General features: G+C 45.9%; 1 protein-coding gene across 6 annotated transcripts in view; it reads right to left on the bottom strand.

Moving 5' to 3' along the window:
• Window positions 1-14,364, bottom strand: part of PACS1 (phosphofurin acidic cluster sorting protein 1) — a 117,153-nt gene that overhangs the window by 52,660 nt on the left and 50,129 nt on the right. For all 6 annotated transcript variants that reach the window (XM_077322972.1, XM_077322963.1, XM_077322982.1 and 3 more), the window contains exons 2-4: window positions 4,213-4,300; window positions 3,020-3,109; window positions 331-456 (exon numbers count right to left, since the gene is read on the bottom strand). In XM_077322972.1, coding sequence (XP_077179087.1) covers window positions 331-456; window positions 3,020-3,109; window positions 4,213-4,300 — 304 coding nt within the window. The remainder of the gene's footprint in view (window positions 1-330; window positions 457-3,019; window positions 3,110-4,212; window positions 4,301-14,364) is intronic.

The following is a 14,364-nucleotide window of genomic DNA, read 5'->3' as shown; positions in this document are numbered from 1 at the left end:
TTCCCAGGTGGTTTAACTGGCCCTTGAGAGTGTCAGCTGGTGCAAACTGGGAAGACATTCTGCCACCTTTGTTTGATTTCTCAGGATTCCAGGAACCAAGAGAATGGACAAAATTTAATCCAAAATTTACCCTCCCCTGAGGTGGTTCTTGCATCATCACAGATGGAGTATGAGAGTTTGTATGAGAGTATGAGAGAGGCCCTTTGGAAATGCTTAATGCTTCAGAATCCATGCCCTCAATGCTTCCCACAGAGATTCTCAATGGACACATGGAAATGTGACCATCGCTGACTCTACATTTTTCAGAGATTTAACATCTTCTTGCCTTACCTCAGCCATGTTGATAAGGCCAACTGCCAGAGTTTTGTAGCCCAAAATGGTCCGGTTTTTGTACCGTTTCCTTCGCTGCAGCATGATCTGCAGCTTGTTCGCATCTCGCTTCAGGAAGTGGGGATACTGCAAGACAAGCCCAACAGAAGCAGAATGCAAAATAAGGAGCAGTCCAGGTTTATTTATTATTTGTTACTGAGATTTCGATAGTGCCCTCCCAACACTGCCAGCTCAGGGCAGTTCACAACAATTAAAGTTCCATAGCAGTTAAAAGAATAAAGTACATTCAAAACATTACGTTAATCAACAATCACAGAGTACAACTTGTTTTTACGTTGACCGATTAAACCGTTACTTTGACTTATTGTAATCTCAATCTCACACTCATGTGGAGAATTTTCAGAGGAGGGCCCGTTCCCTGATGTTGCTGTCACTCATTGGCCCCAACCAAATGCCTGGCAGAAGAGCTCAATTTTGCAGGCCCTTTGGAACTGTGAGAGCTCCTGCAGGATCCACAGCTCTTCTGGGAGCTCATTCCACCAGGTCGGGGCCAGGACTGAAAAGGCCCTGGCCTTGGTTGAGGCCAGATGTATGTCTCCAGGGCCTGGAATTATTGACCTGTTTGTATTCATGAAGTGGAGTATTCTTCAGGGGGCATCGTCAGGCAGTCCCTCAGGTCCTCCAGGTGCCGACCGCAAAAGACCTTTAAGGTCAATAACAAAACCTTGAACCTGTTCTGCAGTTCAACTGGGAGCCACTGCAGTTACCTGATAACAGACCAGATATGGGCCCTCCAAGTTGTCCTAGTGAGGACCCATGCCACTGCATTCTGGATCAGTTGCTGTTTCCAGGTCAAGGGCAGGCCCATGTAAAGCAAGTTACAGTGGTGTAGCCTGGGGGTGACTGTTGCATGTATCACTGTGGCTAGATGATACAGGACCAGGTAAGGTGCTAGTAGCTTAACTTGACAGAAGTTGAAGAATGCAAACAGAGAATACTCTAGTGACCTGAGCCTCCATAGGCAGGGAGACATCAAAGATCACACCCAAATTCCTAGCAGATTCAACTGTCAGCTGCACACTGACTAGGCAGGGCAAGCATACTTCCACTCCTGGTCCTTTCGTCTCCAGCCACAGGACCTGCATCTTGGAGGGGATGAGTTTCAGGCAACTCTGCTTAACCCAAACAGTCAACGCTTCTAGGCAGCATATCGATGACACCCAAGCCCAAATCCCCAGACCCGTTGAGCAAGAGGGCACATAAAGATGTTAAATAAAATAGGGGACAAAACCCATGGAATTCCACATGGGAATTGGCAGTGATGCAATTGTTTATCCACCATTGCAGCCCTCTGTCCGGAACCCTGGAGGAAGGAGATCCGGCATCAGTGAGGCGGTGAGCAAGAAGCTTGTGGTCTACCAGGTTGGACACTGCTGTGAGATCTAACATCATGAGCGGTGTCAACCTGCCTCGATCTAAATGGCATCAGAGATTGTCCATCAGGGTGACCAAAGCCGTCTCCATCCCATGGCCCATAAAACCCCATTAAAACCCTAAAGGTAAAGGTATCCCCTGTGCAAGCACCGAGTTATGTCTGACCCTTGGGGTGACGCCCTCTTGCATTTTCATGGCAGAATCAATATGGGGTGGTTTACCAATCTGCGCCACAAGAGGCTCTTTATTAAAACCCTAAAACTATTTAAAAAATCACAAACACAAGATGGTAGAAAGAAAAATCCTCCAGCCTCCCCACAGCTGTCCATGAAGGAGTTCATCAGATGGAATGGTGTAGCCTGAGGGGATCCATTGATCTTAACAGACCCAACCTCAACCAAAGAGCTGAAGATCCAAAATGGACCCAATGACTGTGCAGCTCAAAAGCTTGCCTCCTCACCCGCATGATTGGTCCAGTAGGAAGCACTGAGAACTGCTCTGGAAGAGACACCCGGTTTTTTTAAAAAGGGCACAAGATTAAGCCCTCCTTGGCTTTGCAAGTGAGGGCAGAAAGACAGCTTTGATAAACATTTCAAACACTTACAAAATACAATTCACACCCTGAGCAGCGGGGAAACTAAACAACGTGGCTCAGAATTTACAGTTCTCTACAGGCTCGGCTATTTATGCAGAGCAAAAGGATCAAATGCTCTCTCTGGGGGAAAGGGACAGAAAGAAGAAATGAGCTGGAAAGCCGCCTTCTAACACGTTACACAAACATCGCATCCCAGATCCAAACGATGACTACATTTGGGTCCCAGCAGGCAGCATGTGGCAATGCTTCCTAGGAAAAAGGACAGCAGGGGCATAAACCTGTGAATTCTACCGCCATTTCCCCTCAAAAATCCCCAAGCACTTTACAGTTATTAAGCCGCTTCCCGGGGAAAACTGAAGCACAAGAGCTTGTTGGCTGGTTTTTTTATGTGTCATGCAGCCTGAGATTATTGTGGGAGAAAAAAGGGACACTCTTCCAGGTATGGGAGGACCTGAACGAAGGGTAGTCAAACTGCAGGCCTCCAGATTGTGTGTGTGTGTTTGTCTGTACACACACACACACACAGGACGATTGATTGTTCAATGCCAGAACAACCGATCTGAAAAAAGCTCCTAGATTTGTGTTTTGTGAAGCTCCCTGCGGAAAACCACAGCGTTCCGCAAAGACCAATATTCTACTGATCAGCTGAACTTTATTTACCTGCAACGAGAAGGTCAGCTGAAGCTCTGTTTCCACAAGTCCGCTGACAGGCAAGACAATCTCATTGGACCTCAGGATCCTCTTTGAACCCTGGAAATCACACAGAGCAAGAGACATTTTGTTGGTAGTTTTCAAGGCTCGCTAAAGGAAAGTGTCTACTGGAGCACAAGTCATGGTAGCACTGACAGGCGACATGTTTCTTACATTTGGGCATCGATTTTCAAAGGATTTAGGTAAATATGATTGGGGGGGGGAGTACAAGCACCACATGGTCCTCTGGAGGTGCTCCAGTTGGTCTGTAATTAACTGTTATTGAAAGCCAGCTTGGTGTAATGGTTAGGAGTGTGGACTTCGAATCTAGTGAGTCAGGTTTGAGTCCGCAGTCCCCCATGTGCAGCCAGCTGAGTGACCTTGAGCGCTGATAAAGCACTGATAAAGCTGTTCTGACCGAGCAGTGATATCAGGGTTCTCTCAGCCTCACCCACCAGGGTGTCTGTTGTGGGGAGAGGAAAGGGAAGGCGACCTTAAGCGACTTTGAGACTCCTTCGGGAAGAGAAAAGCGACCTATAAGAATCAACTCTTCTTCTTCAGTAATCTCAGGGCTCTCTCAGCCTCACCCACCTCACAGGGTGTCTGTGGTGGGGAGAGGAAAGGGAAGGCGACTGTAAGCCGCTTTGAGACACCTTCTGGTAGAGAAAAGAGGCATAGAAGAACCAACTCTCCTACTACTACCCAGGGATGCCAACTCTGGCCTGGGAAAATCCTGGAGCTTTGGAGATGAAGACCATAGAGGACGGTGTTTGGGGAGGGACCTCACTAGGGCACAATGCCCAGCCTCCAAAGCTATTTTCTGCAAGGGAACTAATCTCTGAAGTCTGGAAATCAGTTGTAATTATGGGAGATCCCCAAGCCTCACCTGGAGGCTAGCAACCCTAGCTCTAACATTCAGATTTACAAATCCCCGTCAACGGTGGTGTTCTGGTAAACAGAAGGGACTGTATAGATGTTTGGCTCTTGTGTCCATTTCCTGCATTGTGCAGCTGGTTGGACTAGATGACCCTAGAGATCCCATCCAACTCTATGATTCTATAAGGGGGTGTTGAACCCCCAAAAGGTGTAAGGGTGGGCAAACCTAGTATTTGTCAGATGCCCATGTATACTTTGAAACCTCCTTGCTCCTTCGATATACCTACCTGAAGTTTTACTGCAATCACCACCGAGTTCAGATCCTTGTCCATCTCTTTCAGCATGATGAGCTTTTTCAAGGTCAAACTGAACAGCCTAGACAAAGAGAGAGAGAAAATACCTGTCGGTTACAAACTGAACATCCCTAAGAAGCAAATCGTTTCACAGCTACATTGGCTGGCTGCTTTTGTGACGAGGAGGCAAATTGTTCCTTTTGGACCACACAGCAGACTGGTGAGGAAGGCTGGTTAAATCACTGCTTCTACGGAGCAAGACCTCTTTCCAGTAACAGCCAAATCTTCCAGCCTTTGGAAACGCTTTGGGGTGGGAAGAGGCTAATGTGTTTCTGCCTCATGAACGCTCCAACCTCCATCCGTTTGGCACATAGTGGAACATGGATGGCAAAGACTGTCAAAGCTCCAGGTACATAAGCGGGAGAGAACACAGTTTTGCCAGGCGTCACCTGCCAGAAGAGGAAGTTCTTGTTTCAAATTAAAATAGATATTTTGTTCACTTGAAAGCATCCCAGTTCCAAAAAGGCTCAAGATCCTATTTGTAATACAGTTTTAGGTTTAAAAAAAACACAAAACCCTAGTGTGGATCTGCTGCGTTCCTGACAATTACAGTATTTGCTGGTGTATAAGACTACTTTCCCCCCCTGAAAAACATGCCTCCAAGTGGGGGGGTCATCCTATACGTCAGGTGCACTTCAGTTGGGATAGACATAGCTGCCCATAGTGGCCCATAGTACTGTAATGTAATGTAACAAACTCTATATTTTGAGTGGAAATGTTGGGGGGTCGTCTTATACGCCCAGTCGTCTTATATGCCGGCAAATACGGTACACAGTGAGAATCTGTTTATATTTATTTAGCCTGCCCAGCCCTGGAAGCTCTGGGGAACCGTTACATTTTGTTTAAAACATTTCTATGCGCTGCTTTTCCCACCCACATAGGCAGTGAACAAAAAACCATTCGAACCATTCGAACGTTAAAGCACAAAGATATATTAAAAACTTTTAAAACAATCAAAGAAGGTACAAAAACACACAGGAATGAGAGCCAATAAGAATTAGTGCAGGAACGTCAAACAAAACAAAAAAAGTTTTCATCCGTTGGTAGAAGACAACGATATGAGACAGGCGAATCTCCTCAGGGAGGGAGTTCCGAAGTTTTTACGCCACAACCAAGACGGCTTTTTCTTGAGTTACCACCCATCTCACCTCAGATGGTGGGGATGCCTGAAGCAAAGCCTCCAAAGAATACCAGAGTTGATAGGTAGGTTCATATAGGAGTAGACAGTCCTTAATGCAAGCTTTCATGATACCCTGGGGTTTCTTAACAGCCCTGGAAGGGTTTCCCAAATTTTTAGTTTAATTAATTAATTAATATATGTTAAACATTTGATATAACCATTTATGGTCCTGTTGACCCACCCCTCCCTAAAATGGCCAACGATGGGCCTGGAGGGGTGGGGAGGGGCCCCTGTTGGGTGTGTCCACAGCTCTGCTTCCCAACCATGTTCTGCACAATCAAACCATTTCTAGGGGCTTTCGAAGCCTGGAGAATGTTTCAGGGGTTTCTCAATGGTAAAAAAGTTGGGACTGGCTGCCTTAAAGTACGGTGATGTCAAACTACCAGCACCTTGCATTAGGTTCAGAAGCAAACTGAGAGCCATTGTAGATGGAACAAGACTTGAGTTTTTGGTCCGTATAACTCACTCCAGTCAACATTCTGTACCAACTGTGCTTTGGGGGCAGTCTTCAAGGGCAGCCCCACTTACACCACACTGTAGTAACCTAAGCTAGATATGATGAGTATGTACCACAATGGTTAGGTATTTCCCAACAAAAAAGGGCTACAGGTAGCTCACAGCACCACTGTCAAAATTTGACAAAAGGCCTCATAAATGTGCTAGGGGAAGGTGCCCCATAAGTATCCCCATCCCCAATGAACAGACCCTTCTCCAAGACCCTTCTTGATCTCAGAAAGTGCTAGATGACAGGTTTCAGATAAACATGTCCAGAAGGGGCAGCTCTTGAAGAAATGATCCTGTGCTACAAACATTTCTGAAATTCCAGAATAAGGGCTGGATCAAACAGTGGATTCTAGATCAAATGAAGCCTGAACTCTCCCTTGAAGCTAAAATGACTACAGTGAGGTTTATTTCGGTCACATTTTGAGAAGGCAGGAGTCACAGGGAAAGACAGTCATGTTAGGAAAAGTGCAAGGCAGCAGGAAAAGTGGAAGACCCAACAGGACATGGGTTGACTCTATAAAGGAATCTATTGGCCTCAGTCAGAAAAGACCTGGGCAAGGCAATGATAGGACATATTTAGAAGTTGTTCATTCGTAGGGTCACCATAAGTTGGGAGTGATTTGACGGCAGAACACACACACATTCTGCCATACTGATCTGCAAGGGGACTTAAAACCTCTCTGGCTTAACACCTCTTCCTGGCACCACTGAACTACCTGTCAAGACAGCTTACATCTTACCTGGCCTGCATTTTGTTTAAATGCTTGCAACCTGCTTTCCAAGCCCGTGGTCCAACCCAGTTGGGCTCCAGGCCTCTCTCTGGCATTTTTACCACCACTTATGATATGGACAAAGAGGAGAAATGACACATAGTGACTTCAGCATACAGATGGTACTTTGCTCCAGATCTGAGACTCTGGAGTGTCTTGTGTAAACATTAAACAGCCTAGGGAGCAAAATAGGCCCTTGTGAAATACCATAGCACTCGTCCTGTCCTAAACTCTAACTTCCCCAGAATCTTGCCAAGTGGTGTGGAATGGCATCCTGGTTATTGTGATGAAAAGCACTAAGAGATTCAGGAAAAGCAGCAGGACTGGACCCCATTTTTATAATCACTTTCTTGGTATAGGTATAATGCTCTACCCATCAGGGTGTTGGGGAAATGGCTAGAAATGATATTAAAATGACGACAGCGGCGGCGGCGGCAACGAAGACGAAGACGAAGAAGAAAGAAGAAGAAGATGAAGACGAAGAGTTGGTTTCTATATTTGCTTTTCTCTACCCAAAGGAGTCTCAAAATGGCTGGCAATTGCCTTCCCTTCCTCTCCCCACAACAGACACTCTGTAAGGAAGGTGAAGCTAAGAGAGATTCTGACGGGACTGCTCAGTCAGATCAGCACTATCAGGGCAGTGATGAGCCCAAAGTCACCCAGCTGGCTGCATGTGGAGGAGCAGGGAATCAAACCCAGCTCCCCAGATTAGAAACTGCTGCTCTTTACCACCACACCATGCTGGCTCTTGCGTCATGCATCTGTGTCATCCAATATCACCTGGAAATGAACTGCCACCACCCACTTAAGTGTCTAGATCCAAAAAGGAGAGATTGGAATCTGGCCAATAACTATTACAATTAGTTGAGTCAAAGGGAAACAGGGCTGGTTGATGGTTTTTAAAGGAGTCGCCCACCACCAAAGTAAAAACCTAGGTGACCCAATTCTGCCTGACTGGAGGTATGGAACGCTACAATTTTGTGGAAAGACAGTGGGGCTTGGGTCTAATGGAAACCAAGCCCAAGCTACTTCAAGGTTTCTTCTTCTTCAGAAGAAGAGTTGGTTCTTATATGCTGCTTTTCTCTACCCGAAGGAGGCTCAAAGCGGCTTACAATCACCTTCCCTTTCCTCTCTCCACAACAGACACCCTGTGAGGTAGGGGAGGCTGAGAGAGCCCTGGTATCACTGCCCGGTCAGAACATTTTTATCAGTGCTGTGATGAGCCCAAGGTCACCCAGCTGGCTTCATGTGGAGGAGTGCAGAATTGAACCCAGCATGCCAGATTAGAAGTCTGCACTCCTAACCAAACTGGCTCTCTCAAAGAGGAACAAGATGCAAGGACAAAAGACAAATGGCTGCTCCATACCAAGATAAACTTTATTGCACTGAGCAGCACCAGGTTTAAACTTCCTGTAGTTTAAATATGTGCCAGATTCAAGCTCTCTGGCTGTTTCCCATCAAGGTACTATCTTTTCAAATTTAGTGGCTAAAAATTCCAGGAGGCTACAAACAAAGCAGTGCCTTTGTTTTTTTCCCCCCCAGAGATAATAGCTACGCAGCCATACAGAACGAGTAAGCAACAGAGTCTTCCCAAAGAACTTCACGCAGAAAAGCATCAGAGTTCTCCGCATAAACAAGGGGATTTTCCACTCTCTGTGCTGTTTCACTGGCCCAAAGTAAGACAGCTCGGGAACAGGAGGAGATACACGGACCGCGGGCAAAACGCTTCCAGGATAGCAGAACATGTAAGAACTTGCACGGCTCCAAAGACGGCAAACCGAACCGGCTTTTCACATTCTTTGCAATTCGGGTGAGTTATTGCTCACCTCTCTCATGTCACCTCTCAGCATGTAGGTGACGATGCTTGGTGAAGCGGCCCTAAGTCACTCCCTTGTGGATGTGACATCAAGACAGCATGTTACAGGGAAACGTTTGAACAGAAATAGGTACACTATTTTGAGCTGAATTTCTCATTCTGCTCCCTCCTACAACTTGCCTCGCTGTTGAGGACCTTCTGTTTCTCGGTCATGAATTCCCAAGTCTTAAGGTTCAAGTGCCTTGTCAAACCTTCCCTTAGAAAAATATCCTCACCACTCATTCTTGTACACGGATTCTTCATCTGTTGTACGAAGCCAGAATGTTTTGAGTTTCCTGCTAGCTGAACTAGATCGGCTCCATCTCGAGGGGTTAGTAGTGCAGCACCAGTTTTGAAGAAGACGAAGAAGAGTTGGTTCTTATATGCCGCTTTTCTCTACCCGAAGGAGTCTCAAAGCGGCTTACATTTGCCTTCCCTTTCCTCTCCTCACAACAGACACCCTGTGAGGGAGGGGAGGCTGAGAGAGCCCTGAGGTTACTGAAGAGGAAGAGTTGGTACTTATATGTCGCTTTTCTCTACCCAAAGGAGGCTCAAAGCAGCTTACAATAACCTTCCCTTTCCTCTCCCCACAACAGACACCCTGTGAGGTGGGTGAGGCCAAGAGAGCCCTGAGATTACTGATGTGTCAGAACAGCTTTCTCAGTGCCGTGATGAGCCCAAGGTAACCCAGCTGGCTGCATGTGGGGCAGTGCAGAATCAAACCCGTTATGCCAGATTAGAAGTCCACACTCCTAACCACTACACCAAACTGGCTCTGGAGAAGGTCCCAAGTTCAGCCCAGGTGTCTCCAGAAAAAGGATCTCAGGTAGTGCCTGTTGGGGGGGGGGAACTTTTCTCTGCTTATAAAATTATGCATGGGCTGGAGAAAGTTGACACAGAGAAATTTTTCTCCCTCTTCCAAAATGCTAGAACTTGAGGACATCCAGTGAAGATGATGTGCAGTAAGTTCAGGATGGACAAAAGGAAATACTTTAGAGAGAGAGAAAGATTAAAAATGTAGAATTCACTGTCATGGGATTAGTGAGGGTTACAGGAATAAACAGTTTTAAAAGGGGATTAGATAGATTCATGGAGGATAAATGTATCAGGGGCTGCTGGCTCTGATGACTGAGGGGGATCTCCACATTCAGAGGCATTAATCCTCTGGATCCCCAATCCAGAAAGTAACATCAGGGAAAGGCCTTGTCCTTCATGCCTTGTTGGTTGCTGTCCAGAAGAACTGGTTGGGGGCGCTATGTGAGACAGGATGCTGAACTAGATGGACTTTTGGCCTGATCCAGAAGGGCTCTTGTTATGTTCCTAACACCCTGGAGAGCTACTGCCTGTCAGGACTCGGAGCAGCCAAAAAGACCAGTCTTTTGTCTCAGTGTAAGTCAACTTCACATGTTTCTATGCCACTCCATTTCTATTCAAGAACAGTCTGAATAGCCCAGCTCTGCTTGATCCCATCAGAACTTGTAAACTAAGCAGCATCGGCAACGGTTAATACTTGTATGGGGGACAACAGCAAAGGATGTCTCTTCATCTCTTGCCTGAAACGCCCAGTGGATGGTGTCACCGTGAGTCAGTGGTGACTCAACAACACATTCTTCTCCACTGAAGGGGAGGAAACCCAACAACGTAATCTCAGCAGCTTCACCTAAAAGTTAATACTTTAGTCCCCAAAGCTTTCACTTATGTTAAGAAACAGGTCAAATGTAAGTTGGCCAACAACTAGCCTTTCCCTTGGATGGAAGAAGTCAGATATTGTTAGGCATCTTCTAGGCCAGTGGTTCTCAACCTTCCTAATACCGTGACCCTTGAATACAGTCCCTCATGTTGTGGTGACCCCCAACCATAAAATCATGCCAGTGTTCTTTCACAGAAATAAACCAAAACTGACCAATAGCGTGAAGATCCATTGTTCAGGATTGTATATAAATTGTTTTTTTTTCTGGGGTTTCACAGTTCAGTTCTGCCTCTTGTCCCACCATGCCGATCTCACTCTTTTCCGCTGCTCCAGACAGACGAACGCTCTATCTCGATCTACCTTGCAAGGCAGTTGTGTAGATTGCACCCCCCTGGACAAGCTGCTTGCCATGCCCCGACCCCTGTGAAAGGGTCATTCGACCCCCAAAGGGGTCCCGACCTCCCAGGGTGAGAACCACTGTTCTAGGCCCACCAGCATTAATCCACTTAATCAACAACATCTTTAATAACTAATGAAAATGTCCTCTGTGTACCAGTGAAGCATGGAATGCACAAAGACACAGGACTGCTACCAGAGGGGCCACAAATGCAACACCCAGGTAAAACCATATGGAGAGGGGAACGTCATCATGGCTTTCTTACTTAAAAAGCTGTCTTGAGTTCTAAAGGGACTTTAAACATGTTTATGGAGTCAAATTAATGCCAGCTTTTTTCTTTTAATAGTACGACAGCATAAGTTACTGCCTTCCTTCAGAATTTTTACTGAGGTTTCCTTGCAACATACATTTAAAATTCAAGACATTCAATAAATCCAGCCTATCGATTCAGATGAGTAACAAAAGGCCACCCTCGGGTTATGTAACGGGTAGCGTGGTGTGATTGTACGGAGAACACTAATGACGACAGAAATGACTGATATGCTCTGAAATCACACACGGCAGCTCTTCAGCACAGCACAGACGACATCTCAATCCCAGAGCCAACAGATAACATCAAGGGAAGGCCTCGGGATCTGTGTCCTGTTGTTGGACCACCAGAGGAACTGGCCACTGTGTAAGACAGGATCTGTAGCCATGAAAACATCTGTAGATATTACTTAAGGACACCTCCCATCTTCAGAAGAGGAGAGGGGTTGCAATTGCTGCTGGTTCTCCCTGTGTCCACTGCAGGCCTACTCCACTTGAGGGAGGGTGCAGTAGCAGGAGGAGGCAAGCGCTGGCTCCATAGAATCATAGAGTTGGAAGGGACCTCATGGGTCATCTAGTCCAACCCCCCCGCACTGTGCAGGACACTCACATCCCTATTGCTCATCCACTGCAACCTGCCACCTCCTTGAATCTTCCCAGAATCAGCCTCTCCGTCAGATGGCTATCCAGCCTCTGTTTAAAAGATTTCCAATGAGCAGCTTTTGTTGCATACAAGATGCCCGGTTGGATCGATCATTCATTCATTCATTCATTGGCTGCCACTCCCAGGCCAAGCTGGCTCGTAGAGTTATTAAAGCCCATGGCAGCATAATCCCTCTTTGACCCTCCCAACCCACATACTGAATACCACTTAGAGAACTCAAAAGTTCTTTCTACAGGTCATAAGGTTTCATGGTGATGGCGGGCAAGCACTGAGCCCAGCTCATAGACCAGGGGTCCCCAACATGGTGCTTGAGTCATGGTACCTGCCCACACCATTCACAATGCCTGCCAAGTAATGTTAGAAAGTGGGTGGGGCTACGCACCATTGCAAATATATGGCATTTTGTGATCAGCTCTGTGACTTGTGGCAGCCCTTTTGTGATTGCGTCCACTTCTCTATATTGGAATTTTAAAAGCTTCCATAGGCTCACAACTGTAGACCATGATGATGATGTTGATGATATCATTCGTTCAGTCGTGCCCGACCCTCGGGGATTCTATAGGAAAGTCCTCGCCATGCACCCCTGTCTCTGACTGCTTCTTTTAGTTGATTCATGGTCAACCCTGTATCGGCTTTGATAGTGTCAAACCAGCGGATACTTTGATGACCACGTTTCCTTTTGCCGCTAATCATGCCGAGCATTAATAATTTTTCAAGTGAGTTTGATCGCTAAACCAGAACAGGGCTCAACAAGTATCATTTCCCCCCCCAAAAACAAGCCCAGTTCACATCCTGCTGCTCTCTAGAAATGAACACGAACTGCATTCTTGCAATTTGGTTCATGGCTGAATCACAAACTGAAATGCAGGTTTGCGAACAGAACCGGTTTGTATTTGGTTTGCGAGCCATTTAAAGTTTAAACTTCTGCTTTCTGTTTCTTACAGGCCATCACACCTTTCCACAGGGCCAGAGGGGGTTTCCAAACAGTTGAGTAGCAGGGTCCAGCACACAGCTGTCTGATTCAAAGTGCTCTGCGCTTCCTTGGGGAGCAGAAAGCAGTGGCTTAATTAAATGGCTTCATTTTTCATGAAGAGTAGAAAGCAGGGAACCATCAACACCTCTGATAGTAAAAAATTCACTTGAACAAACCAAAACAGACAGAGTCTCAGAATACCATATTCTCTGTCATTTAATTCAAGCCCAAACACACTCTGTCTTAAGTCAACAGTAACCTTAGAGGTAAAGGATGCAAACAGGATACTTGTGTTAGCTTCAGGAGGCGAATGAACAAAGCAAGGAATGCCTTTTAATCTGCACAGCAACTGTAACGTGGGATGTCAAAGCAAACATTCCACATTGGTAGTTTTTTTCTTTGACATAGGATCTCACGGGGCCCCAAGAAAAGCACTTTCCATCTACTAAAAAAGGAGAGAGAGAGAGAGAAAGAGCTTCCAGCAAAACCTGGCACTGATTTTCAGATCCTCTGGAAGCAATTACTATTTCCGGATCCTCTGAAAGTAATTAAAGTGAACGGAAATTCCATGGCAAAGAATTTTGTCAAATGATATTTAAACTTTGGCAGATATAGACTGAGATTTATCAGGTGTAGTCCCTGGATGCCAGAGTCTGGATACTCTGACACAGCTCAAGAACAAGTCAAATGCTAAGTTGCAGGAAAGCCCAGGGTACAAAAACATTTTCTGCATCTTCCCCACCCTCCGGCTTGTTCATTGACATAGGAACAGTTTTTTGCCTGCTCTTGCCAGTGAGCGATATTACTGTAGTTTTTCTTGATTGGGATTTTTTTAATCATTGTTTTAGATGGTTTTTAATTTTTTTTGCTTTTTAATTATGCTGTCATGTGGTTGTATTGCGTTGATCATGGGTTTTAATCGGGCTTTTAACTGGACATTTGTCATCTGCCACGAGCCGACTTAGGAGTGGCAGGTAATAAATATTATTATTATCATTATTATCATTATTTATTTATTTCCCACCACTCCCTGACAGGCTCATGGCGGGTAACAATAGTCTTAAAACCCCATTAAAACTCCCATTAAAAGACTCAAAAACTCCCAACCTGGCAGAAAAAAGAAAATATCCCACTCTCACCCCTACTACCGAGGCGACGTAAAAATGGAGAAGGAGCAATATACACATCAAACCCCAGGGGAGGCAACAGATCTACCTCGCCAACCCCAGCCTCAACCATAGACCTGGTAGAAGAGCTCCGTTTTGAAGGCCCTGTGGAACGTTGCAAAAAAAACACAGGCCCACAGTTCATTCTACCAGGTAGGGGCCAGGATCAAAAAGGCACTAGCCCTGGTTGAGGCTAGGCGCGCTTCCCTAGGGCAAAAGAAGAAGGGGACGACAGAGAATGAGGTGGCTGGATGGAGTCACTGAAGCACTAGGTGCAAACTTAAATGAACTCCAGGGAATGGTAGAGGACAGGAAGGCCTGGAGGATCATTGTCCATGGGGTCGCGATACGATAACTTTTATTGTATATAGCCAAAGGCCATTACAAAACATAATTTAAAACAAGATGGTACAAATCAATAGATGGTACAAATACGAATAAAATATTTCTCCAATACTGCGTACATCAAATTGTAAAAGAGGGCTACAGAGTTACAATAAGAAAAATATGGTGTATCAAGGTGGGGACTCCTATAAAAAAGCTTTAGCTCAGATCTTCCTGGCGGCCAGAGCAAAAAG

This window comes from Paroedura picta, chromosome 1 (assembly GCF_049243985.1).
Source record: "Paroedura picta isolate Pp20150507F chromosome 1, Ppicta_v3.0, whole genome shotgun sequence".
Lineage (NCBI taxonomy): Eukaryota > Metazoa > Chordata > Lepidosauria > Squamata > Gekkonidae > Paroedura > Paroedura picta.
This window is presented reverse-complemented; position numbering and strand designations above follow the sequence as displayed.